Here is a 26450-nt window from a genome sequence, read left to right as displayed (position 1 = left end):
AAATTCCATCCTAGAGTCCAAATTAAAAGACAGACTCTCATCAAAAGCTCTTATACCATTTTTTCAAATACTCTCTTCTTTCTCATTTATTTTTCTAAATAGTGGAACATTTCATTTCACCCAATTCTTCTTTCACTTCATTTATGCCAACTTCAAAATGTTGCCTAAAAAGTGATTATGAAGACCCACTAAACTGTATTTTTTAAAATATATTTATTTTTTATTCTTTTCCTTGGAAAGGAGCGGTCTGCAATTTGTTTCATTTTCCCACCTTCTTTCTCTATGTAGACAAACTCTAAAATTCACACAATACTTTGATTCTGTTCATATCCTAAAATAAAAATCTGAGTTGAATGCTAAAATAGATCATATTTAACAACACTTTAACTTGTGTCCAGGAGCTATAATAAGTATCCTCTTATAAAATGAATTTTAATCAGTAAGTAACAATTTTATGGAGTAAGACACTAGAATGCCACCTTTAAAAGGTACAGCCCTCTGGGTTCTGTCTTCACTATAGGGAATGAGCAATTGGTCTACGAAATGCTGTCCCCAGTCAGTTCATAAAGTCAACACATAAAGAGTAGGCTATGAATGAGTTATAGGTAAAATTCATGGCCTGAAAGCCTAAGAAAATGTGTAAGAAGAACTTTGCAAGTCAATAAAAAAAGAGATGCTAAATTTTTTAAAAATTTAAATAATAAAATTGTGTGTGGACAAGAAAAAAGTTATCAGGAGGCAGGTTTACACTTTGTGTCCATTTTGTAATGCAGTCCTCTCCATTTTGGGTTTAGCAATAGGGTGCCATAGATGGTATAAGCTTTGACTGAATTTTAAAAGTGACAGTGATTAAATATGCTCCAAAGGCATTCTAGAACTTCAGGGTGCTGCTGACCATTAAAATCAATTTCCTTAATGCTCCCTTCAAATATAAACAGGATGTAAAGTACAATCCTCAGGTCAATTAAATGCAAGCCTATATATTTCATCTATCAAAAAATATATTATTTTCAAAGAAAGATCTTAATATGTGTGCCTAAAAAAGCAATATAATACAAGGGTTAGAAATAAGCACATGATCTTTTAAAATATAGATTTATATGTTTCTCTGTGAGTATAAAATCAGAATTTGCTTTAGAATTGCCAATAAGGCAATATTGTTAAAAGATGGAACAAACAAAAAGCTAAGCAGCCTAAGTCCTTGTATGGTATTTGATTTGAGAAACAAAAGAAGAAAGGCATATTTCAAACAGATGGAAAGTGAAAAAAGTTATCCTTACCTGCATTAACTTTCCTTCTGCTGGAGTTATTTCAGCAACACCAGCAAACACACCTTCCAAAGTGAGATTCAGTTTTCCTGTGGGGTCCATTTTCAAGGGGATCACTCTGATAATAGCTTTCTGCTCTGCTGATCTTTCAGACTCCACTGCTGCTGCCAGTGCCAGTCCTGAGCGTCCAAAGCCTGCCTGCAGGGTAGCCATCAGCAGCCAGGGCCAGAGGGCAGCCAGCTGCAGCTGGTGGCCACCACTCATGCTACCAGCTGCAGCAATGCACTTCCGTCATCATACTGCTTCCACTAGCTAATACCAAATGCAGGTTCCCAGATCCAGACAAATGGAGGAAAAGAGAATTTATGCTTCAGTTTCAGAAAGCCAAGTCGTGGTTTTGGCCTTTCCTTTCTCTGAAGTATATTCCCAGGAGCAGGTGGAATTCATTTAGGGACAGAGAAAAAAGGGTTTTTAGCCCACTTCTGCTGGAGGTATGCCATTTTCTCCCATCTTCATTCTGATTAGTAAATATATCACCACTTCTCTTTGGAATTTCCAACTTTGCTTGAGGCTGAATGTCACATTGTGAATTCTAATTATGTTAGGTCACTTGGTATTGGTCTTCCATATGCATCAAGTTGCTGAGACACTGAACCCAATGTTCATGAACAAAATAAGGCAAGGTAAACCACTAAGGCCATGCATCCAAGTTGGCAGTGAAGAACCCCAGCTCAGAAGTGGCCCTTTTTAAGCCAAAAAAATTGCCAACAGTAAATGACTAAAGATCTCAAGGAGAAAATTTTTTAATGGGGGGATGAGAGGAAACAATAATAAACAAAATTTAAGGCCACACCTTGAGGGATGTCCAAAGATGCTACCATAGGTATTCAAAAAAGTTTCTACATTAAACTGTATTTCAGTGTACCCGAAGCTCTAGGCCAATGGAACTTACATACTTTTCATGAACTTGGACATATAACATTTTTGTATGTTCAACCAAAATCTGCCTATAAATTAGGTGTCTAATTTATATGTCTTCACATTTTACAAGACAAGTCTCCTAAGCATTACAACTTTTTCCAACTTTAGTAATTAGAAGAACATTTGAGAAAGTTAGCTTTGCAATTATTTTCTCCAGTTAAAATTCATATCTCCATCTTTATTTTCCTTTTTCTCTTAGGGATTCCAGCTTTTATTCTCCAGTTTGAGAATGCCAAGCACTTTGATTTCCCATGTCATGCTTTTGGAAACTACTTTAATTTCCAGATTTTCTAATCTGTAATTTTCTAGATTCATAAGAAAAACAAAAGACTATTCCTAACATGTTTTCAAATTCCTTTAGGAGGTGGGGAATAAAAGATAGGGGAGTGATTAGTCACAGGCTCTAAGTATAACACCCTGAAAAAGTAAAAATAAGCCCGAGTAGAGTAGATCTGAGCTATTTGTAGGTACATTTGAGAATTTAGGTCTTTGTATAAACACAGAGTAAGATTTTAAAATGTGAACCCCAAAGTAAATATAAATGCACTTCCTCCACAAAGCTCGAAGTGTTCAGAGGTCAAGTTAAAAAATCTTACAAAGTCTTCAGAATAAGAGCTGAAAAGCCAAGCAACTGAACGTGAACCTGTTACATAGATTCTTTTCTTTTGCTGAGGCAAAGTGGGAAAAAAAGAATTTCAAAAGAAATCTGCAAACCTGTTGTGCTGTCGGGCCCACTGCAATCCACGGGGGGTGAAATAAATTCAATTATGCTTTTATAGATCCTGCTCAAAAAAGTTTTAACTGCTTAACCAAGTACAGCTCATTCTTCCACCTTCTTACTCTGCAACCAAACCAAGTGCCTCACACTGCAGGTAGGTGCTGAGAAATTCCGCAGCCTGAAAAAAATAATCCATGCAGGTCAAAGGCAGAAACTTATTCCAGGATGAGAGCTACTGTCCCCAAGAACTCTAAAAACATTTATAGAGGATCCAAAATCATTTCTGAAATCTCTCACAAAGGTTCTTTTTCTCCCCGAACAGCATATTAAAACCATCAAATCTTGAAAGAGAAAAGAAGCAAAGTAGCCAACACATCAGCAACAATTCACTATCAGGAGCACAGAAAATCCCAGAGGGAGAAGGCAATATCTCTGAATCATAGATGGACTTGGAAAGTTCGGAAGGATTCGAGTGCTTCCCTTCAAGAAAGACATTTCTGGATCCACTCCCTAGAGGAAGCCTGTGGTTTGTAACTGGTGTTCTAGCTCTGACTCCCTCCCCTGGGACGGCAATCACGCTCTCTACCTGCTGACACAAAGTGTGGGTGGAGCAGCTGGAGGCAACCACCCCCCATCCTGCCCCTCCTTCTGGCTGGCTAGGGCACATGCTTGGGTGTGCACTTACTTACATTCACTTTCTCTCCTCTCTCAGCTCCTCTACTCCCTCTACTGAGCCACAGCCAAACTGCATCCAATTCAATTCTCAATACCTTTCTCTGGGTAAGCAAGCTACCACATGTAAGTCAGGGTCAGTCAGATTTCTATGCAGATTCTGCACCCTGTAGAGCACAGACAGTGGTATGAGGAAATAAAGAGAGAAAATAAAAAGCAGAGAACTAAAAGAAAGGGACGCTAGGTTTTATAAAAGTTCAAAGGGATTTTTATTCTTTCTGGATTTTAGGGTCTATAAAGGGCACAAAGCCAGAATAGTGATCCTGTGCTTAGCACTTACTCATTTATGGCTCTCTTATATTAGCTACTTAGGAAGGACTCTGTCCATTTCATACATAGCTTTTCTTCAGCTCCAATTTTTTTTTTTTTTTTTTTTTTTTTTTGTGGTACCTGGGCTGGGGATTGAACCCCACCCCTAATGTATAGGAAGCCAGTGCTCAATCACTGGCCCCCCTAAGTTGGTTTTCTCATTTGTTTGCTTGTTGTTTGTGTTTTTAAGAGGCACCAGGTCCCAAACCCGGGACCCATGTGGGAAGCAGGCACTCAATTTCTTAAGCTACATCTTCTCCCAGCTCTTACTAATTTAAGTTCACTAGCCCCCATAGCCCTTTCAGATAAGGCTGATGTCAGAGGTCTAGAATCCAAATGTAATTTTCTTCTCACATCTTTGGGAGATGAAATAATATATATTATAGATGATAGACATATGCCTTCAACATAAGACTTCAAGTAAGTCTATGTTAGGAACCCAAGCAAATGGGTAAAATATGCTTAATGAGAAGAACATAAGCAAAAAGAAACCTAATATTTGGCTAATTACCACACTCATGAATATAACCCTTCTAGTTCTTCCTTGTCATTAGAAATAGTACAAAAGTTTCTAATATATGTTTCTAAAGATTGAATTTTCAAGTTTACCAAATTATATTTGACTGTGGACATTTTATTTTTGAACTGCTACTAAATCTTTCAAAGTTATACAAATGAGCCTCTGTTTGATCATCTGTAAAAGGTGGATAATAATTGCATTCTAGGTTTGTTGTAAAGATGAAATGACATTGTCTATGAAAGCAAAAAGTATGAGTGACCTATATATCTTGAACTTTTTTTTTCTATAGATGGCTTACGGGGATAATTTCCAAATTTTAGATCTAATAACTAACCTAGAACAGAAAGATACATTCTAAAGTAAATTCTTAATTTAGTATATCTCTCTTGGTTGGACTTTAAGAACATAATGCAAGTATAGACTTTTTTTAATTTTTAATTTTATTTTTTAAAAGATTTATTTATTTATTTATTTAATTTCCCCCCCCTCCCCTGGTTGTCTGTTCTTGGTGTCTATTTGCTGCGTCTTGTTTCTTTGTCCGCTTCTGTTGTCGTCAGCGGTACGGGAAGTGTGGGCGGCGCCATTCCTGGGCAGGCTGCTCTTTCTTTTCACGCTGGGCGGCTCTCCTCACGGGCGCACTCCTTGCACGTGGGGCTCCCCCACGCGGGGGACACCCTTGCGTGGCACGGCACTCCTTGCGCGCATCAGCGCTGTGCATGGCCAGCTCCACACGGGTCAAGGAGGCCCAGGGTTTGAACCGCGGACCTCCCATATGGTAGACGGACGCCCTAACCACTGGGCCAAAGTCCGTTTCCCTAGACTTTTTTTTAAATAGCTCCTTTCCTAAAGTATAAAATAGCTCTAATTTTTCCAGAGAGGTTTTTCAAAAATCTGTTATGGTTTTATATTTTATATATTTTATATATACTAGATAGTAGCATAGCATAAATTATGCAAAATATACATTACTCTATAGCTGACATATGCAAAAATATCTGCAAACTAAACAAAAAGTAACCTACAAATAGGCTTTGCCTCACCTATTCCTGCTTGAAACTTGCAAAGGAATTTTGTGACCCACTATACATACGTAGTTGAAAAAAGAAAGTCATAAATGTGGTAGCCGTCTCTTGAGGAAACTCCAAGAACTGGGGACACTGAGACAGTCAGGATTAAACCAAACTGTGCTATGTAGTTTAGCTCACTGATATACTGTTTACTTAGATCACTATAATTGATAAACAGTCATTCTCTATCTTCAGAGTTTTGGAGTTATCCTTCAGGATCCAATAAACTAAACCCCACACTTGCAGAGATGTCATAAAGATACCATCACTATGGTAATGAAATGCCTACCTCACTGACATCTACTTCCTAATCTTACACATCACATAGATCATCCCTTCAGGATCTAATTTCGTATCTGGGTTGACTAAAGTTACTGAAGATATTCATCCTTTTCCAAAAACATAGTTTCTGGAAAACATGTCCAGGAATTGTCCTTATCTTAATGGCATATGAAAGATTCAATCTCTGTTCAGTACAAATGAAAAAACAAAAACCAGTATACATTTTTTTAAAAGTCAGATTCTTTGAAAAACAGGGCACGTTCTCTTTTGAACTTTACCATTATGATTACTGGTCATAATTCCTTAGTTTTCTATTGATCACCAATCAAACAGTAAAAACAAGCAAGGCAAGTCTAGTTGGAACACTCACTTTATTGGTGACTGATTGAAATTTATTGGTGCTTAAAGTGCCAAAATACTGAGGTGCTACTCAGGAACCTTGTTAGTATGTGTCAGACCCTACTGGCTAATTCACACAAAGAGTTTATTTTATCTTTTGCCATTCTGCCCAAGTCAGCGATGACAGCTTTAGTTGATAGGTACCAGACATGTGAGTATAGCAGGAGATCCAGCTCCTCAGTCTGTTGTATTCATATATAAAAAAGTTTGGAAAGCTGATTAAGGCATTTTGCTAATTAAGCCTTAAAACCACTGAAACTAAATCTATGCCAAGGTTCCTGCTTGACACATGTTCCTAAAAAGATATTATCTCTTTCAACAATACAAAGCTAAGAAAGGCATATTTAAGGGAAGGAGCTTCACCTACACCAGTCTATCAGCTTTTCAACGTAACAGAGAAAAAGCAAAGTTCTTTCATTTGGAAATTGGGTCTCCTCTTCACACATTCTGCCAAAAGATATAGTATGGCCAAAAGATGTAGGAGTCTTTGATAATCTGTTCATCTTTTAAATCTTGTTAACAAATATGAATAAATGCCCATTACAGGGATATCAACTAGTCTAATCAGATGGACCGACAGGTTGCATTTCAGAACTTACTTTCACATCTAAATTGAGTCATTGTAGACCTTTTCCAAAAATCTAGATCTCTGTTAATACTTCTAGGGCTTGACACCATTGGGAAGGCACAATGAAATTTAAGAAATGAATTGTTATACCCACAATGGCTACCATAGTACATATGTCATATCACTAAGTGCCTTTTCTTTTTAGTTAGTTTATATTCCTAGGAAGTTCCTTTTGTTTTTGTAGGTGCTTACTAGGAATACTGAGGCAGGTCCAATAAGAAAGTTCTAGTCAATATAAAAAATTTTAAATCAGAAACTATTTTATGCTGTCATTGGATGAGCAAGTGAGGGATCAACCACAGAAACTGGACATCCAAGATACTTCTCCTAGTAAGCTGAACCTAAAAACCAGTCCCACAGTCCTACGACTCAAATTTAGAATCCTATGGAGGGGATAAAATAAAAATGGTATAGTCTATCCCACTACCGAAAATTTTCTCAGAAGCATAAACCAGATATAAACTATTAAAAAGATCAGTGGCACAGCTTCTGCTAAATGACTACCAATCAGTAAGATTTGTACACAATATCTTATATAGTTGAGGATTTATACTTACTGAATGTAAAAATCTAAAATAAGAAAACACTGTGTTAAATCCCTTAATGTTTTTTGTTCACACATTGTACATTTTCCCTTCAAAATAAAAATAATACACATGCATCCTTTATCCTTCTATATGGCAATATTAATATAAAGCTATTAAAACCTTTAAATCTACCAGCATTTATAAATACAATTATATTAAACAAGTTAAATAATTTTCTTTAGAAGACATTTAAATAAGTGATATATTAACAAAACACTTTTTTTCCATTTATGATAATGTATCATTAAAATTAAAGATAGGTAAAAAAATAGAAGAATGCTCCCATTAATATAAAAGAATCAGGGGCTGTTAAGTGTGATAGATGGTCCAAGTCTGGATGCCTTGCTCTTGAAACAGAATGCTGGGTTAGGAAGTAAGAACATTTCCTGGTTAATCACCTGGAAAATTAGCTCTTTCCCAGAGTTCTTCCCTGGAATCCCTGACCCATTTAGACCTGCGATCTTGGTGACCTCACATGCCTTTTTTCCTCACACAATCTTCTTTAAAAGGATCACACTGTGACTTGAAACAGAATAAACCCCCCACTGGAATTGTGCTGACTAGTTTCAGAGTGGCAAGAGGACATATCAGCATACGCACACAAATTGTTCTTCAGTACCATAGATGCAGCAGTTTTTAGATGTTTCTTGACTATAACATAAGGCAAGGACTTTTAATTTGAAAGGGATCTGGGCTGCAAAAACAAAAACAAAAACAAAAACATGCTGCTAGATGTTTAGTAGTTTGTCAAGGTAAATAATCTGAACCAAACAGCTGTAGTAAATACCAAATACTCAATTCTCAATTAACAAAATTCTCAACAAAACAAATAATACTTTTTTTTCCTTAACACAACTGAAAAAATCCCAACAGTGTGCCATGTGCAAGGCTAGTCTGCCTCCAGCTACAGCTAGTGCACAATGTCACAATTGTCATCCATTCCTCACTCTTTTAATTCTTCCTCCTTTGGAAAGTGCTCCTGCTTGCAGGCCACATCTACCAGCAGATGAAGATCTAGAAATAAAGAGGAATTGTTTACTCACTCTTAACCTCTGAGATGTAGAGTTCTATACACAAATTTTCAGACAAGAAGAGCAAGTTGTCTCTCAGTTGTAGAACGGGCTCTAAAATTACAGTGTCCCATCAGACTCTCAACCTTAGGACATTTTAATTTTTTTAAAAAGAAGCTTGAGATGACATAAATGTTACATAAAAAATACAGGGTATTCCCATATGCCCCACTCCTTCCCCCTCCAACACTCCCCATAATAACAACATCCTTCATTAGTGTGGTACATTTGCTACAATTGATGAACACATTGAAGTATTGCTACTAACCATGGACTATAGTTTACATTATAGTTTACACTCTGTCCTGCACAATTTTGTAGGTTTTGACAAAATATATAATAGCCTTTATCTATTATTGCAATGCCATGCAGGACAATTCCAATGTCCCAAAAATGCCCCCATATTACACCTATTCTTCCCTCTCCCTCCTCTCAGAAACTCTGGTGGCCGCTGCATTTATATCAATGATAAAAGTTCTTCCATTGCTAGAATAATAATAAGTATACTTTAGCCCATTGTTCATTACCCAGTCTTGAGGATTTGGGGATGGTAATGCCCACTCTGTTTCTAATTAAGAGGGGGCTTAGAATCCATGGGGCAGATGGATGGAATTACTTTGATTGCAGTTACAGACTCTCTCTGTTCCTTGGGATGGGAGTTGCCCATCATCACCTCTTAGAACATTTCTATAACTCTAAATAAAGCACACAGATGGAGTCCAGTTGCTAACCCAAAGGGACTAAGTTTAAGGTTTCTCTCATTTTAGTGGTGTGACCAAGCCTCTTTTCAATTCAATTGCCTTTTTCCTTTCTCATTTTTTCATTTTTAGTTTTTTATTCAATTGTCTTTTTTTATAAGTGAAAAAGAGGAAGGGAAAGTGTCTAAGGGAACAAAACGAAATATGCACTCACAAATGAAAATTCATTTCCTTTATGGTATAAGGAGAGGTGGGTGGGTTGTAGGAATATGAAAAGGTGATACCTTCAGAAAAACTATGTTAAAATGAATAATCACTACTTTTCCAAAGAAGATTGCCTCCATAAAATTTCCACTTATTGACTAACACAGCTGAACTCTTATGAAAGCACCCTATCTGAATTGTCTGTTAAAAAAAAAAGAGCATAACCTTTATAGAGGTCAAGAGATAAAGAGTGGTTCATTAAGAACAGAAAGACATAAAACAAAAATGAACTCTCAACTCAAGTACTAGTTCTATAATACACAAAAGGCTAAGACCATGTATAGAAGTAGAACTAAATGGACTGGACTTTCAATAAAATAAAATTCTATTACTACCTTGTAGAAACTCTAGAAAGCATCTGGAATGGTACCTAATTTTTGCCTTATTTCATAAAGGGTAGATGAGTCACTAGGGGCAAGTGCTCACCCATCTGATGAATTACAACCTATCCATAAGGAACAAGTAATTTATCCAGACGAGCATCTTGCAGGGAGAGAACATGCCATCAGTTTATCACTTAAATTGACTTCTTTAGAGTCTAAATAATAATAGTGACAATAATGATAACAATATCCTACTTACATAACATCTTTTACTCAACTAGCTAAAAGGAATTATTATAAGCACACCTAATTAATCCTGAGAACTATGTAGATATTTTAGAAGAACCTCTAAGTTATACACATAGTAAGTACAGCCTGTGGTTTCCAAAACTTATTGTACAATAGACTCACCTGGGGAGCTTTAAAAATTACTGATGCTTGACATTCAGATTTAATTGGTATGGAGTGAAACCTAAGCATCAGGATTTTTAAAAGCTGGCCAAAGATATAGGAGGAATAACAATTATGTTCATTCCCTAAACACCTCAGCTCCGTATCAGAGCAAGAAAGACAAGTCATATGGTAATAGAAAATACTAAAATAAATTTTTTAATATGAATAGACCCATTTATAATACTACTTTGAAAACAGAGTAGGAATTCTAAATAACGACAAAATGTTAAGACTATTAAAGCAACCACAAATCTTATATGGAGGTAGACTGAGGACCAGCAGTAACAAATTCTCTTACCCTTTATGACTGGGCTTTAAAATAGCATTTGGCACATTGTTTCTAGTAGCAAGTGTCTCACATAATGATTTTATTAAAATGAGCTTCCTTCATAATCAAAGCTGCCAACCAGAGGGTTAGAAAGCGCAGAGACCAATATCAATACAAAAAGATCTAGAGTAGTCCGGTGCTACTAGAGGTTTATATGACTTCATTCAGAAGCAAAACTTGCATACTCATCAGAAAAGACGAGTATTTAGGAATCACAGCATGGAGCCCGTTTGAGAGATAGAGGGTCTTGAGGGACAAGACACTGTATTTACTTGTTTGGGAATGTTAACTTCTACTGAGAGGACCCTCTAGGGTTTTAAGACGATTACCTTAATAAAATCTCACCTGTAATCCAATAGCCAAAATGAGCAGTCTTTCTTTAGTAATTAATTGAACTTTACTTTTTTTTTTTTATTTATAAAAAAGATTTATTTTTTATTTATTTCTCTCCCCTCCCTCTCCCCCCCCACCGATTGTCTGTTCTCTGTGTCCTTTCACTGTGTTCTTCTGTGACCGCGTGTATCCTTATCAGCGGCACCAGGAATCTGTGTCTTTTTGTTGCGTCATCTCGCTGTGTCAGTTCTCCGTGTGTGCGGTGCCATTCCTGGGCAGGCTGCACTTTCTTTCGCACTGGGCGGCTCTCCTTATGGGGCGCACTCCTTGCACATGGGGCTCCCCTACGCGGGGGACACCCCTGCGTGACAGGGCACTCCTTGCGCGCATCAGCACTGCGCACCGGCCAGCTCCACAAGGGTCAAGGAGGCCCGGGTTTCTAATCACGGACCTCCCATGTGGTAGGCGGATACCCTATTCATTGGGCCAAGTCCATTTCCCTGCTTTTTTTTCAGGTACTGGGACTGGGGATTGAACCCAGGACCTCATATGTGGGAAGCCAGTGCTCAACCAATGAGTCATATCAGGTCCCCTGAGTTGGATTTTTTGTTTGCTTATGGTTTGTTTTCTTGTTTGTTTGCTTTTTGGGAGGTATAAGAACTGAACCCCGGACTTCCCATGTGGGAAGGCACTCAACTGCTTGAGCCACATCCACTTCCCTGAACTTTGCTCTCAGACATTGTTTCCTTTCATTCTAATGTCCCATTAGAACACAATGAAATTAAAACAACAACAACAAAAACCCTCAAAATGACAGCAAGAACAACCCTCTTCTACCAAACACACAACTGTATTTGTATGTGCACACATTTTAATCCATAGAACAATACGATCTGGAAAAACATGCACCAAAATCTTAGTAGTGATTATGTTTTAGGAAAGCAGAGGATTGGGGGAAGGAGGAGGGTGGATTCAAATATTGCTTACAAATCTTCTTTCAAACGTAGTATAGGGGGTGGGAGGTGGGGTACGTAGGAACCTTTCATATTTTTTAATGTAACATTTTTCATGATCTATGTATCTTAAAAAAAAATACAGCAAAAAAAAAAATCATAAAATTGAAAAAAAAAAAACCAAAAACATAATATAGGAGGTAATATAAGAAGGCTCATGTACATGTTTTGTGGTATTTGCTTTATTTTTTTTTAATATTTATTTATTATTATTATTTTTTAATTACATTAAAAAATATATATGAGGTCCCATTCAACCCCACCGCCCCCGCCCCCCACTCCCCCCACAGCAACACTCTCTCCCATCATCGTGATACATCCATTGCACCTGGTAAGTTCATCTCTGAGCATCACTGCACCCCATAGTCAATGGTCCACATCATAGCCCAGACTCTCTCACGTTCCATCCAGTGGGCCCTGGGGGGATCTACAGTGTCCCGTAATTGTCCGTGAAGCACTATCCAGGACAACTCCACGTCCTGAAAACGCTTCCACATCTCATCTCTTCCTCCCGTTCCCCACACCCAGCAGCCCCCATGGCTACCGTTCCCACACCCATTTCACATTTCCTCTGTGGACATTGGATTGGTTGTGTCCATTGCACACCTATGTCAAGTGAGGGCTTAGATTCCACATGGGTACTGGATGCACTCTTCCCGCTTCTAGTTGTAGACACTCTAGGCTCCATGCTGTGGTGGTTGACCTTCTTCAACTCCATGTTAGCTGAGTGGAGTAAGTCCAATAAGTCAAAGCTGAAGTCTGTTGAGGCTCTGGGCCTGGGTGTCATATTATCAGTCCAGAGATTCAAATCCCCTACATATATCTTAAACTCAGCACCAACTACAATTCCAATAAAGTAGCATGCAAGTCTTGTGAAAAGAGATCCCCTCTGAGTCCATTTCCATCACGCAGAAACACCAGCTCCAAAGAAGGGCCATCTGTCATGGCAGTGAACCCCTTCTGCCATGACCATAGAACCCGTGGGTCTCTTTATCCCTCAAAAGAACCAATACCTGGGGTTGTATCTACCTTATCTGTCTCTTAGACTCTGTTCAGTTGTACATAGGGGTATTCCTTCTGACAACCTCCAGACTCTTTTTTAGAGACTCACAGCCTTATAATCTCATTTCTCCTTTCCATTTCCCCCTTACATTAGGTCAAACTGCTTCCCGAAGTCATGTTATTATATGTAGACAGGTATATTCTGCTGTTCCGCATTGAATCTTTAATTCAAGGTCATTTTCTAGTTGCTTCTTCAGCTGGTATGTGGTAGTGATCCCTCGGTGCCAGGGAGGCTCATCCCCGGGTGTCGTGTCCCACGCTGGGGGGAATGCATCACATCTACACGCTGAGTTTGGCTGTGAGAGTGGCCACATTTGAGTAACATGAAGGCTGTCAGGAGGAAACCCCCAGGCACAATGCTACTCTAGGCCTTGTTCTTATTGCAGGTGCATAGGCTCAAAAGTGCAGCCATTAATATCAAGGGCCCACTGTTGGGCCCTCCTTCCTTCCTGGTTCTTGCCGTTGCACCTGGAGGATTGCCGCTGCTCTCCCAGGGCCCACAACAGTGACCCCCCGGCCAGGAGCCCAGTACCCCCCCAGCTGTTGTTTTTAATTGTTTCCACTATGAGTATATATAGACATTACCATATACCCTGGGCATATGCCCTGTATAACTCCCTGTCAACCATATATATCCTGTCAATAACATCCCATATCAGTATTCCTCCGCTGCCATTGTTGAACCACTCTGTGATCCAAAACTTCCCGTAAAGTGAATCCCAACATAATGTCAGCTTCAGAAGAGTCTTAGATCACCAAAATTCATATATACAATATACAGTATTTCCCCAGATCCACCATAAAACCTTTTCCCTTCCACAGCAATAATCTTTTAACTTATTCATATCATATTTCCTGAAACTGATGTACAGATTCCAAAACTATAGTTTTCAAACAAGGTAACATTTGTGCTTACTATGTGGTCCATACTTTAGGTTGTACAGTTTTCTAAATTTTTTAGTTATCCTATGTTTTGTCTTATGGTTTTCATTATTAGTCTGTCGTCCCCTATATGTTTTTGGTGTAATATTAGCTGTTTTATATTCATCCTCGTGTACTCTCACATAACTCCTCTTTTGCCCCCTTATTTACCTTTGTTCTATCCATTGCACGTCCATTTTCCCCTCCCCTTAGGGCCCACAACGCCTGCCAATCTAATGCCCTGGGAGCCGTCCTTTCTCACGAGAGATACAGTTCTCTCTATTCGACGGCATTAGTCTTCCCCAGGATATGGGTCCACCCCACCCAATGGTAGAACCCACCTTGGCAAAATGAGCCTTCAGCTATTCCCTCCGGAGTCCGTCCCGCATCAGACCATACCCCCTGAGCGTCCTAACCAGGTGACCCTCCTACTTATACTTTGATACGTTTTACTCAACATTTAGTTCTCAACAAACTTCTGGCACTCTCCCATGTTTGTATGTTGCCCCTCCCTCCCACCTATTTCTTGGACCATATTACCCCTCTTCCCATCCCCAGCCCCCCTCAAACCCAGAAAACCCCACCCGAAGGTAACCCCTTGCCCCCATTTTGTCCCTTCTTTGTGCTCATACTTACCCCCAGCTCATCACAGATTCCACCCCTACAGACATTAACTCACATCCTTCCTCCACCCCCCGATTTCCAGTAAGCCACTTTTCCAGACTCTAGCTCTCTGAGGCAGTTAACTTATTTCATATCATTGAGGTCATATAGTATTTGTCCTTCAATGCCTGGGTTGCTTCACTCAACATAAGATTCTCAAGGTTCATCCATGTTATCACGTGCGATTGTAGTGTATTAGTTCTTACAGCTGAGTAGTATTCCATTGTGTGTATATACCACATTTTATTGACCCACTCATCTGTTGATGGACTTTTGGATTGACTCCAACTTTTGGCGATGGTGAACAATGCTGCTATGAACATTGGTGTACATATATCGGTTTGTGTCCTTGTTTTCAGATCTGATGGGTATATACCAAGCAGTGGTATTGCTGGGTCATATGGCAAATCTATGGATAATTTTTTGAGAAACTGCCAAACTGTCCTCCAGAATGGTTGGATCCTTCTGCATTCCCACCAGCAATGGATGAGTGTTCCCCTTTCTTCACATCCTCTCCAGCATTTGTATTCTACTGTTTTTTTCATGGCTGCCAATCTTATGGGACTAAGATGGTATCTCATTGTAGTTTTGATTTGCATTTCCCTGATAGCTAGGGATTTGGAGCATTTTTTCATGTGCTTTTTAGCCATTTGTATTTCTTCTTCGGAGAAGTGTCTGTTTAAATCTTTTTCCCATTTTTTAAATGGGTTTTTTATCTTTTTGTTTTCGAGATCTATGAGTTCTTTATATATGCAAGTTATAAGTCTCTTATCAGATATATGGTTGCCAAATATTTTCTCCCATTGTGTGGGTTCCCTTTTTACTTTCTTGACAAACTCCTTTGAGGTGCAGAAGGCTTTAATTTTGAGGTAGTCCCATTTATCTATTTGTTCTTTTGCTGCTCGTGCTTTTGGTGTGATATTCATGAAGCCATTTCCTATTACAAGGTCCTGTAGATGTTTCCCTACACTGCTTTCTAAGGTCTTTATGGTCTTGGCTCTTATATTTAGGTCTTTGATCCATCTAGAGTTGATCTTTGTATAAGGTGTGAGATGGTAATCCTCTTTCATTCTTCTACATATGGCTATCCAGTTCTCCAGGCACCATTTGTTGAATAGGCCATTCTCTCCCAGTTGAGAGGGTTTGGTGGCTTTATCGAATATTATATGGCTATATACATGAGGTTCTATATCTGAACTTTCAATTCGATTCCATTGGTCTGTGTGTCTCTCCTTATGCCAGTACCATGCTGTTTTCACTACTGTAGCTTTGTAGTATGTTTTGAAGTCAGGAAGTGTGATTCCTCCTATTTCGTTTTTCTTTTTCAATATGTCTTTGGCTATTCGGGGCCTCTTTTTATTCCAAATAAATTTCATAGTTAGTTTTTCTAGTTCCTTAAAGAAGGCTGTGTTGATTTTTATTGGGATTGCATTGAATGTGTAGATGAGTTTTGGTAGGATAGACATCTTAATAATATTCAGTCTTCCTATCCATGAACAGGGAATATTCTTCCATTTATTTAGGTCTTCTTTGATTTCCTTGAACAATCTTGTATAGTTCTCAATGTATAAGTTTTTTACCTCTTTAGTTAAATTTATTCCTAAGTATTTGATTTTTTTATTTACTATTGTGAATGGTATTTGTTTCTTGATTTCCTCCTGATCTTGCTCATTATTGGTGTATAGAAATGCTACTGATTTTTGCGCATTGATCTTATAACCTGCAACTTTGCTAAACTCATTTATGAGTTCTAGGAGCTTTGTTGAAGATCTCTCAGGGTTTTCTATATATAGGATCATGTCATCTGCAAATAATGAAATTTTGACTTCTTCCCTTCCAATTTGAATGCCTTTTATATCTGGTTCTTGTCTCAGTGCTCGAGCCAGTACTTCCAAGACAATGTTAAATAGGAGCGGAGACAATGGGCATCCTTGTCTTGTTCCTGATTTTAGAGGGAAGGATTTCAGGACTTCGCCATTGTAAACAATGTTGGCTTTAGGTTTTTCATATATACTCTTTATCATGTTCAAAAAGTTTCCTTGTATTCCGATCTTTTGCAGTGTTTTTATCAGGAAGGGGTGCTGTATTTTGTCAAATGCCTTTTCTGCATCTATAGATATAATCATGTGGTTTTTTTCTCTCAATCTGTTTATATGGTGTATTACATTGATTGATTTTCTTATGTTGAACCATCCTTGCATACCTGGGATAAATCCCACTTGGTCATGGTGTATAATTCGTTTAATGTGTTGTTGAATACGATTAGCAAGTATTTTGTTAAGTATTTTTGCGTCTAGGTTCATTAGAGAAATTGGTCTGTAATTTTCCTTTCTTGTGGTGTCTTTGTTTGGCTTTGGTACTAGGGTAATATTGGCATCATAGAAGGAATTAGGCAGTGTTCCTTCTGTTTCGATTTTTTGGAATAGTTTCAACAGGATTGGTGTTAGTTCTTTCCGGAATGTTTTGTAGAATTCACCTGTGAAGCCGTCTGGCCCTGGGCTCTTCTTAGTTGGGAGATTTTTAATGACTGATTCTATCTCTTTGCTTGTGATTGGTTTGTTAAGATCATCAATTTCTTCTTTCGTCAGTATGGGCTGCTTATGAGTTTCTAGGAATTTGTCCATTTCCTCTAAATTGTCATTTTTGTTGGAATATAGTTTTTCAAAGTATCCTCTTATGATAGTCTTTATTTCTGTGGGGTCAGTGGTGATATCACCTTTCTCATTTCTTATTTTGTGTATTTGCATCTTTTCTCTTTTTTTCTTTGTTAGTCTCGCTAAAGGTTTGTCAATTTTGTTGATCTTCTCAAAAAACCAGCTCTTGGTCTTGTTTATTTTTTCAAGTGCTTTCTTATTTTCTATTTCATTTAGTTCTGCTCTTATCTTTGTTATTTCCTTCCTTCTTCTTCCTGTTGGGTTACTTTGTTGTTGTTTTTCTAATTCCTTCAAATGTGCAGTTAATTCTTCAATTTCTGCTCTTTCTTCTTTTTTGATATATGAATTTATGGCTATAAATTTCCCTCTCAGTACCGCTTTTGCTGCATCCCATAAATTTTGGTATGTGGTGTTATCATTATCATTTGTTTCAAGGTAGTCATTGATTTCTTTTGAGATTTCCTCTTTGACCCACTGTTTTTCTAAGAGTGTGCTGTTTAATTTCCAAATTGTCGTGTGAAGTCTGGGTCTCTGTCCCTTGCAAATTTCCAGCTTGACTCCACTGTGGTCAGAGATATTGTTTTGTATGATTTCGATCTTTCTGAATTCATTAAGCCTTTCTTTGTGGCCTAGCATATGGTCAATCTTGGAGAATGTTCCATGTGCGCTTGAGAAAAATGTATATCCTGCTGTGTTTGGGTGTAATGATCTATATATGTCTATTAGATCCAGCTCTTCTAATATACTGTTCAAATGTTTTGTTTCTTTAGTGATTCTCTTTTGAGATATTCTGTCCAGAGTTGATAGTGGTGTATTAAAATCCCCCACTATAATAGTAGATGCATCTATTCTTTCACTTAGTTTTTCCAGCATTTGCCTCACATATTTAGAGGCGCCCTTGTTAGGAGCATAAATATTTATGATTGTTCGATCTTCTTGACAAATTGTCCCTTTCACTAAAATATAGTATCCTTCTTTGTCTCTCACAATTGTTTCGCATTTAAAGTCTATTTTGTCTGATATTAATATAGCTACTCCTGCCTCTTTTTGGTTGTTGTTTGCTTGTATGATTGTTTTCCAGCCATTCACTTTCAACCTCCATGAGTCTCTGGGTCTAAGATGTGTCTCTTGTAGGCAGCATATAGATGGGTCGTATTTCCTTATCCAGTGTCCCAGTCTGAATCTTTTGATAGGTGAGTTTAATCCGTTGACATTCAGTGTTATTACGTTTAGAGAGTTATTTATGGTAGCCATATTTTGGTTGGATTTGTGTTTGTTATATTTTGTTTGTATTATTTTATTTTCCCCTTCTATTTTTGTCTTTCTTGTTGCTTTTACACTCTCCTCCATCTCTGACTGTCCTGTTTTTTCCTTTCTTCCTGCAGAATTCCCTTAAGAATTTCTTGAAGGGGAGGTTTCTTGTTGATATACTCTTTCAGTTTCTGTTTATCTGTGAATATTTTGAACTCTCCATCATTTTTGAATGCTAGTTTAGCTGGATAGAGTATTCTTGGTTGGAGATTTTTTTCCTTTAGTACCTTGACTATATCATACCACTGCCTTCTTGCCTCCATCGTTTCAGATGAGAAATCAGCACTTAATCTTATGGAGTTTCCCTTGTATGTGATGGTTTTCTTTTCTCTTGCTGCTTTTAGAATTTTTTCTTTGTCTTGAGCATTGGATAATTTGACAAGTATATGTCTTGGGGTGGGCCTGTTGGGGTTTATGACCAGTGGAGTGCGCTGTGCTTCTTGGATATATACATCTGTCTCTTTCAGTAGATTTGGGAAGTTTTCATTCATTATTTCCTGCAACACTCCTTCTGACCCCTTTCCCTTCTCTTCTCCTTCTGGAATGCCTATAATACGTATGTTTGAGCGTTTTGCGTTATCATTCAGGTCCCTAAGTCCTATCTGGATTTTTTCTACCTTTTTATTGACCACTTCTACTATCTGTTTGATTTCCAATGCACTGTCTTCCACATCACTAATTCTCTGCTCTGCCTCTTCTAGTCTGCTGATATTTGCTGCAAGTGTATTTTTGATTTCTTGAATTGTGGTGTTCATTTCCATCATATCTGTTATTTTTTTGCGCATGTCTGCAATTTCCCCTCCAAGTGTTGTCTTCACGCTGTTAACCTCTTTCATTACTTCATCAAATTTGTCGGTGATAAATGTTCTGAGATCTTTCATTGCTTGTGCGAAGTCCTGCCCCCCTTCCTGATTTTCAGTTTGTTGATTGGATTCAGCCATGTTTTCCTGATTACTGGTTTGGTTTGTAGATTTTTGTTGCTGTCTTGTCAACATTTTTTCTTGACGGGTTTAATCAGTTCCTTAGCTTCTTTGTCTAGTCTTGGAGATTAATTAGCTGTTGTTTTTGCGTAAGTGTTATATCTTCTCTTTGTCACTTTGTTCTTCTTATTCCAATTTCTTATTGCTAGTTAAGCTCACTTTAAAGGAAAGTATTAGTGCTGGGGAAAGTCAATTGTGTAAGGAAGGAAAAAGTGTGAAGTAGTATTGGTGATATATGTTTACAAAGCAACAATATGAGTTCTGGGAGGATGGAGGTTAGATCATGTAAATTGTGTAGAGTTATAGTAGTAGGAAAGTACCTATAATGAGGTAGACGACTGAATATGGGAGGAATGTGGTACGTACTAAGAGGCTATTGTTTTCGTGAGAGAGGGAAAGAGAAAAGAAAGGTAATAGTTTCAGGGACGAATACCAGATGGAAAACTAAACAAAGGTATTAGAAATTAAGAGTTAGACACTTTGTGGATCAAAGAAAGGGAGATGGAATATAGGAGAGATAGCAGATGGTGGAGGATATCAAGTTGTAGGGGAAAGGGGATAGTGTAGATAGGCTAAATCTATTCACAGAGAAATGAGGCAGTGGAGGGTGAGGAAACCCAGCAAATGTGAGGTATTTCCTGTAGGACCTATTGTATTGTTAAGGTAAAATAGTATAAGAAGAATATTGGGGACAAGAAAGAGAGGATTGAAAAAAAAAAAAAAGAACAACAAGAACAACAAGAACAAAAATAAATAAATAAATAAAAATAAAAAAACAAAACAAAACAAAGAACAGAAACCCGCCGCCAGGCTCGGCTGGGCTCAGCTGGGCTCCGGTCCCCCGCCCGCCCCCCGCCGCTGCTCGGCTGGGCTCGGCTGAGCTCGGCTTTCCCGCCCGCCGTCCGGCGCGGCGTGGCTGGGCTTGGCCCCCCCGCCCGCTGCGTTTTAGCCAGGCTTGGCCGGACTCGGCTTCCCCGCCCACCGCCCGCCCCCGCGGCGCAGCGCGGCTCGGCTCTCCCACCCGCCGCCAGCCGCGGCACGGCTAGGCTCGGCTGGGCTGTCTCCTTCGCCCGCCGCCCGCGGCGGCACAGCGCGGCTCGGCTCTCCCGCCCGCCACCCGCCGCGGTGCTAGCTGCCTCGGCTCCGCCTACCCAAGGAGGGAGTCCTCCACACGTAGCTGGGATCTCCGTGTATATTTCACAGATGGATCCTCTCTGTTACCTTCCCTCCAAATCGATGTCCAGACACCTCCGGACCAGGAAAAATCCAGAGACAGCCGGTCCCAAAGAGTCTCCGACGCCTCCCAGCCGATTCCCCCCAGGAGCTAGTAACCGGGAAGTTCACTCAGCCGCCATCTTGCCTCCCCCTCCTTTTGGGAAAACCGCGCAGTTGCCTCAGGTAGTGCTGAAGCGGGTGAGTGCGGCTTTGAGGCCGGCTCTAGGGACTCAAGGAAGGCGGGAGTGACAGCGCAAAATTTCTCCACGCCTGGTCTAGTGCCCAAGGCAGTGTTCCATCTCCGGAGACCCTCAGCCTGGGACACGGTATTTGCTTTAGATCTTTTTTGAAAAGAACCAAAACATTACAAAAGTCTATGAGTAAGCTTTCTCCATCAGATGGAGAAAAAAACCATTCATTCATTTATTCAACAAATATTTAGTGCTATAAAAACTACAGCAGTGAATAAAACAAAGTCCTTGCCTTTATGAAAATAACCCTCCGGAAGGCAAGAGAAATATTAATAGTAAGTAGAAAATGTCATGTAGGAACAAGCACTGCAGAAGAAAAGCAGTGTGTTTCTGCTTTCATTCAAATTACAAAAGCTAACGTTTTAGCAAAGAAATTCTAGCTTAATCATAAGTCATTTTCTTCCTGCCTCTAATAAAAGGAAAATATGATTAGATCTCATAATAATACCAACATTTCACAACTCTTATGCTTCATACCAGGAAGCCAAGGTCAATTAAGATGCCTCTATCAATACTACTGACCAAAACATAAGACTTTACTTAGAAAAAAACAACAGGAAGAGTTCATAAAGATAATTAATGTGCTAATTATTTTATCAGTTCTATGTATAACAATAATATATAGTGAAAGAGAGGAAATTATTATTTTAACAGTAGGCAGCAGAGTACCTCTTAGGGAGGAGATTGTCTTTATTGAGGAATATACCTTGATAAATTGCTTTGGGTGGGGAAGAAGTCTCATGATCATTGGGAAACAAAGGATGTCTAGCCTTCTCTGCCTAAGTAAGACACGAGGCCTCGGGAAAGAGCAGAGAAAAAAGAAACCACAGAAGAGAAGGAATGGTATTAGTACAAGGAAAGAAGATGGGAAGCGGATGTGGCTCAGCTGATAGAGCATCCGGGCCTACCATATAGGAGGTCTAGGGTTCAAACCCAGGGCCTCCTGGCCCATGTGGTGAGCTGGCTCACATGCAGTGCTGCTGCATGCAAGGAGTACCATGCCATGCAGGGGTGTCCCCTTGTGTAGGGGAGCCCCACACGCAAGGAGCACACCCTGGAAGGAGAGCTGCCCTGTGTGAAAAAAGTGCAGCGCGCCTAGGAGTGGCGCCACTCACAAGAGCTGATGCAGCAAGATGATGCAAAAAAAAAAGAGAGACACAGATTCCCAGTGCTGCTGAGAATGCAAGCGGACACAGAAGAACACACAGCAAATGGACACAAATGAGCAGACAATGGGGGGAGGGGGAGGGGAGAGAAATAAATAAAATAAATCTTAAAAAAAAAAAAAGACAACATGGCAGGAGGCCATATTGACTAGTGCAAGAAAAGGTGAAAAAGTGGTCAAGTGATTGAAGGGTTTTTAAGAAGAGAGATGACCAACATTCCATTTAAAATTACTTGCAGTATTTTAAATGCAAACCTTTTATAAACCATCCCCATCTAGTGAAAATTTGCAGGGAGGGCAGAATCAAAGAAAGGGGGCTAACATCTGCATCTGGCTTGGCGTGGAATAGCAAGAAAACACTTTTAAGAGGTTAAATATGGACAAAATCTGAAACTAAGCAGAAACAGGAAATCAAAAATGAAAGCCACAGTGAGCCTCAGAAATTTTCAAAAATCTTGGAAAGGCATTTTTGATGTGGGAAAAGGTTAGCTTGATTGATTAATATCTAAACCTCAAAAATCAGGTTAATATCTGAGATACAAATATTTTTAAAACTACATTATATAAATTGCTCTTATTATTTTGAGGCTTTTATATTCACCTATAAGAACACTTTAAAAAACATTGTTTTAAACATTTATTTTTTATTTGTCCCGCCCCTTTCCCCCCATTGTCTGCTCTCTGTGTCCATTTGCTGTGTGTTCTGTGTCAGCTTGTATTCTCATTAGGCAGCTCTGGGAACAGATCCTGAGTTGGAGAAAGGCAATTACTCCCTTGTGCCACTTCACCTCTGCTGTTCTGCTATGTCTTATTTTTTCTCCTCTCTGTCTCTTGTTCTGTCATCTTGCTGTGCCAGCTCTCCACGTCAGCAGGCACTCCTGCATGGAGCAGCTTTCCCATGCAGGGCGACATTCCCATGCAGTGTGGCACTCCTGAGAGGGGCTTCATTCCACGTGGGCCAGCTTGCCCTCACCAGGAGGCCCTGGGGATCGAACCCTGGACCTCCTATATGGTAGACGGGAGCCCAGTTGGTTGAACCACATCTGTTTCTCCACTTTAAAATATTTAAGCTACTTTTAGTTTTTTTGGATATTTTTTCAATTTTAAAATATAGGAAAAAAAGATAATTCCCCCACTTTCTCTTTCTCTCCCTCACACACACAAATTAAGAAATAAAAAATACCTCTCCATCTTTCCAATCCTACCTTCCCAGACGTAAACACTATTACATGAACCAATTTTAACAAATTCTTCCAGATTTTTTCTATAATCATACAACATAATACTTCTCTTTCTTTCTAAAAAGGGAGGTGTGCTACACATATCATGCTGCAACTTGCTTTGTTCACTTAACATATTATGAACCCCTACCATCTTTCTAATTCAGAACTTATCAAGTTATTTTGATTTCTTAAATGTTTACATAGTATTTCATTACATGAATTTATCGCAATTTATCTAGATTCCTATCGTCAGGCATTTATGCTTTTTCCAAATTTTTGCTATTATAAATAATACTATAGTGAACTGACCTCTAAGTACCTTTGGGAATATACCAATTTCTATAGAGAGGGAGAGTCTTAGAAATGGAATTGAGTTGAAGGGCATGAGCATTTTAATTACTTATAAATAATGCCAAATTGCCCTCCAAAAGGCTATACACGTTTACATCCTAATAACAGTATATAAGAAGTTTCTTTTTCCCCACACCTTTGTCAAATCTAGATATTAGCAATGATTTAAGTTTTCCCAATCAGATTGGCAAAAAAACTGGTTGACTTAACTTGCATTTCTTTATGAGAAAGGTTGAACATTTTTAAACCTGTTGTTTATCACTTGTAATTCTTCTTCTTAACTATACATTCATATCATTTTATTTATTTTTATTGGGTTATTTTTTCTTACAGATAAGAGATTTTTATGTATTATGAATACAATGCTTTCTATTTTGTGTTTTAAATATATTAGCTTAGTTCATATGACAGAGACTCCTAAAATTTATTCTCTTTCTTTACGTCATGGTATTGTTATAAGTAGACAAATGACACCTAGCTAAAGACTTTATTTTCCATCTCCCCTTACCCATGCAACACCTGAGGGCTAACAGAGAGAACGGAAGCTGCCACGTCAGTTCTGGACAGCTTACACTCAGACTTACATGAAGAAAAAATAATCTTGTTTAAGCTACTATTTTTTGTTTTGTTTTGTTACAGTAGCTTAACCTATATCCTGACTAATACGGAATTTTGAATCTAAAAGTTAGGTACAGCTGTAGCTCAAACTAAAGTATGTGGTGTTGGCTTAACAGGCAGCAGGTGGCTAGGACACTGATACAGGTGAAATTGTTGTCAGTGATACCCTGGAAGGCAGACCACAAGCCACATGAGCATGTAATCATAGGGGAAAAGGCTGACAATTTCACAGTGTGTGTTGACTGTTTCTTGACACTTTCAGCAAAACCCTATGAGAAGAGATGAATCCAGGTTAGAAGTGGATGAAACAGACACAAAGGGAATATATTTCAAAGAGTTTTCTCTGTCTGTGATTGACAACCTAAATTGGCTAGGGTTCAGGAATTTAGGACATGTACCCAATTGCTTCAGTACCCCAACCTGAAGCAGTAATAAGAAGTACTTATAAATAGGGCCCCAAGGTTTTCTCAAGCACCTCTTTTAAGAATCTCTGATAGATGAGAGAGCACGCTCTAATGATAAAAATCACTGTTTCAGATTATCTCAATATAGATGCCATTAGATTGAGGGGAAGGGATAGACAGTAAATCAAATAGCAGACTTTTTAGGCTTAAAAACTAGGTAAATGAAGTCTTTTGCTTTTGCAACTCACATTTGGAATGACCAGACAAATCAAAAGCCTATCAAGTGTGTGTGGTGTTGTTTTTTTAAAAGAATTGAATTGCCAGAGAAATAACAAGCTTGGCCTGCTAAGGTGTGCGATTTTTCATCCCCTCAAGTCATCCCTAGGCCCTTAGATCCACTCTCACAGGAAGTGGGCAACAAAAACTGCACAGTGCCAAAGAAATGCATATTTGCCAAGGCCACTTCAGATAAGGCTAAGAAGGGTAATGGACAAGGAAGAATCTTCCAAAGGGGAAAGCCAGAGGTGATAGATGACAACAGACAAGAAAAATACTCCCTGAGAGCAAAAGCAGGGTTTCACAAATGTGATAACCAAGGAACTTCTCTTACTACCAAGGCAGAAAGTCTTTATACTTTCTGTCTAGCGGGATTTGATTTAAAAAAAACTATTAATCAGTGATTTCTATGTGTTTCCTAGTTTTTTCTGAATGAAAGTTCAGAATAGCATCCTAGGGAAGCAGATGTGACCCAGTGGATAGGACGTCCGTCTACTCCATGGGAGGTCTGTGGTTCAAACCCCTGGCCTCCTTGACCCGTGTGGAGCTGGCCCATGCACAGTGCTGATATGCACAAGGAATGCCGTGCCACGCAGGGGTGTCCCCCACATAGGGGAGCCCCACGCACAAGGAGTGCGCCCCCGTAAGGAGAGCCGCCCAGCGCGAAAGAAAGTGCAGCCTGCCCAGGAATGGCGCTGCACACATGGAGAGCTGACACAACAAGATGACGTAACAAAAAGAGATGCAGATTCCCGTGCCGCTGACAACAACTGAAGCGGACAAAGAACACGCAGCAAATTGACACAGAGAACAGACAACTGGGGCGGGGAAGGGGGAGAAATAAATAAAAATAAGCCTTAAAAAAAAAAAAGAATAGCATCCTATTCCTATCTTAATACTGGGTATGTGTGAGCAAGGGCGGAAGGATAGCTTGTTTTTATTTATTAACAAATCAACATGTTGATACATATTAATAAAGCATAAGTCCATCCAAAGTGTACAATCAATGGTATTCAGTGTAATCACATCTTGTGCTCTCATCACTTCAATCATTCTTACAGCACTTTAATTATTCTAATAATAATAATAATAATAAAACTCATCACCTCTCAATCTCTCTATGCTTCCCCTGCTGTACATAGCTGCTATTCTGGTTCCTTCTTCTAGTATATTGGTATTTATATTTTGTAAAAACAGTCTTATATATGCAATATCACCCATATCTGTACCTTCCATGAGGTTTTACTATCATATACAGTCCTATGTTAGATAGCTTGTTTTTTATTGTTTTTTTATCCGTCATCAAAGAGGAGCCACCTAATAGAATAGGATTTCATATTACTCAGAGATACTGGACTTTAAGCAGGATGCAGTAATTGGGGA

The 26450-nt window shown here is 38.9% G+C and overlaps 2 protein-coding genes across 3 annotated transcripts in view; both read right to left on the bottom strand.

The window, feature by feature from the left end:
• The window catches only part of RNF43 (ring finger protein 43), a 62961-nt gene extending 59426 nt beyond the window's left edge, over nucleotides 1-3535 (bottom strand). The window contains exon 1 of one of the 2 annotated variants that reach the window (XM_004461310.5): nucleotides 1281-3535. In XM_004461310.5, coding sequence (XP_004461367.1) covers nucleotides 1281-1532 — 252 coding nt within the window. In that variant the 5' untranslated portion in view covers nucleotides 1533-3535. The remainder of the gene's footprint in view (nucleotides 1-1280) is intronic. The other variant, XM_058283907.2, reaches the window with a different exon arrangement.
• Nucleotides 3536-6229: 2694 nt separating this feature from the next.
• Nucleotides 6230-26450, bottom strand: part of HSF5 (heat shock transcription factor 5) — a 75829-nt gene continuing 55608 nt past the window's right edge. Inside the window, exon 6 of the mRNA XM_058283905.1 lies at nucleotides 6230-8505. Coding sequence (XP_058139888.1) covers nucleotides 8435-8505 — 71 coding nt within the window. The 3' untranslated portion in view covers nucleotides 6230-8434. The remainder of the gene's footprint in view (nucleotides 8506-26450) is intronic.

Source organism: Dasypus novemcinctus, chromosome 21 (assembly GCF_030445035.2).
Source record: "Dasypus novemcinctus isolate mDasNov1 chromosome 21, mDasNov1.1.hap2, whole genome shotgun sequence".
Classification (NCBI taxonomy): domain Eukaryota; kingdom Metazoa; phylum Chordata; class Mammalia; order Cingulata; family Dasypodidae; genus Dasypus; species Dasypus novemcinctus.
This window is presented reverse-complemented; position numbering and strand designations above follow the sequence as displayed.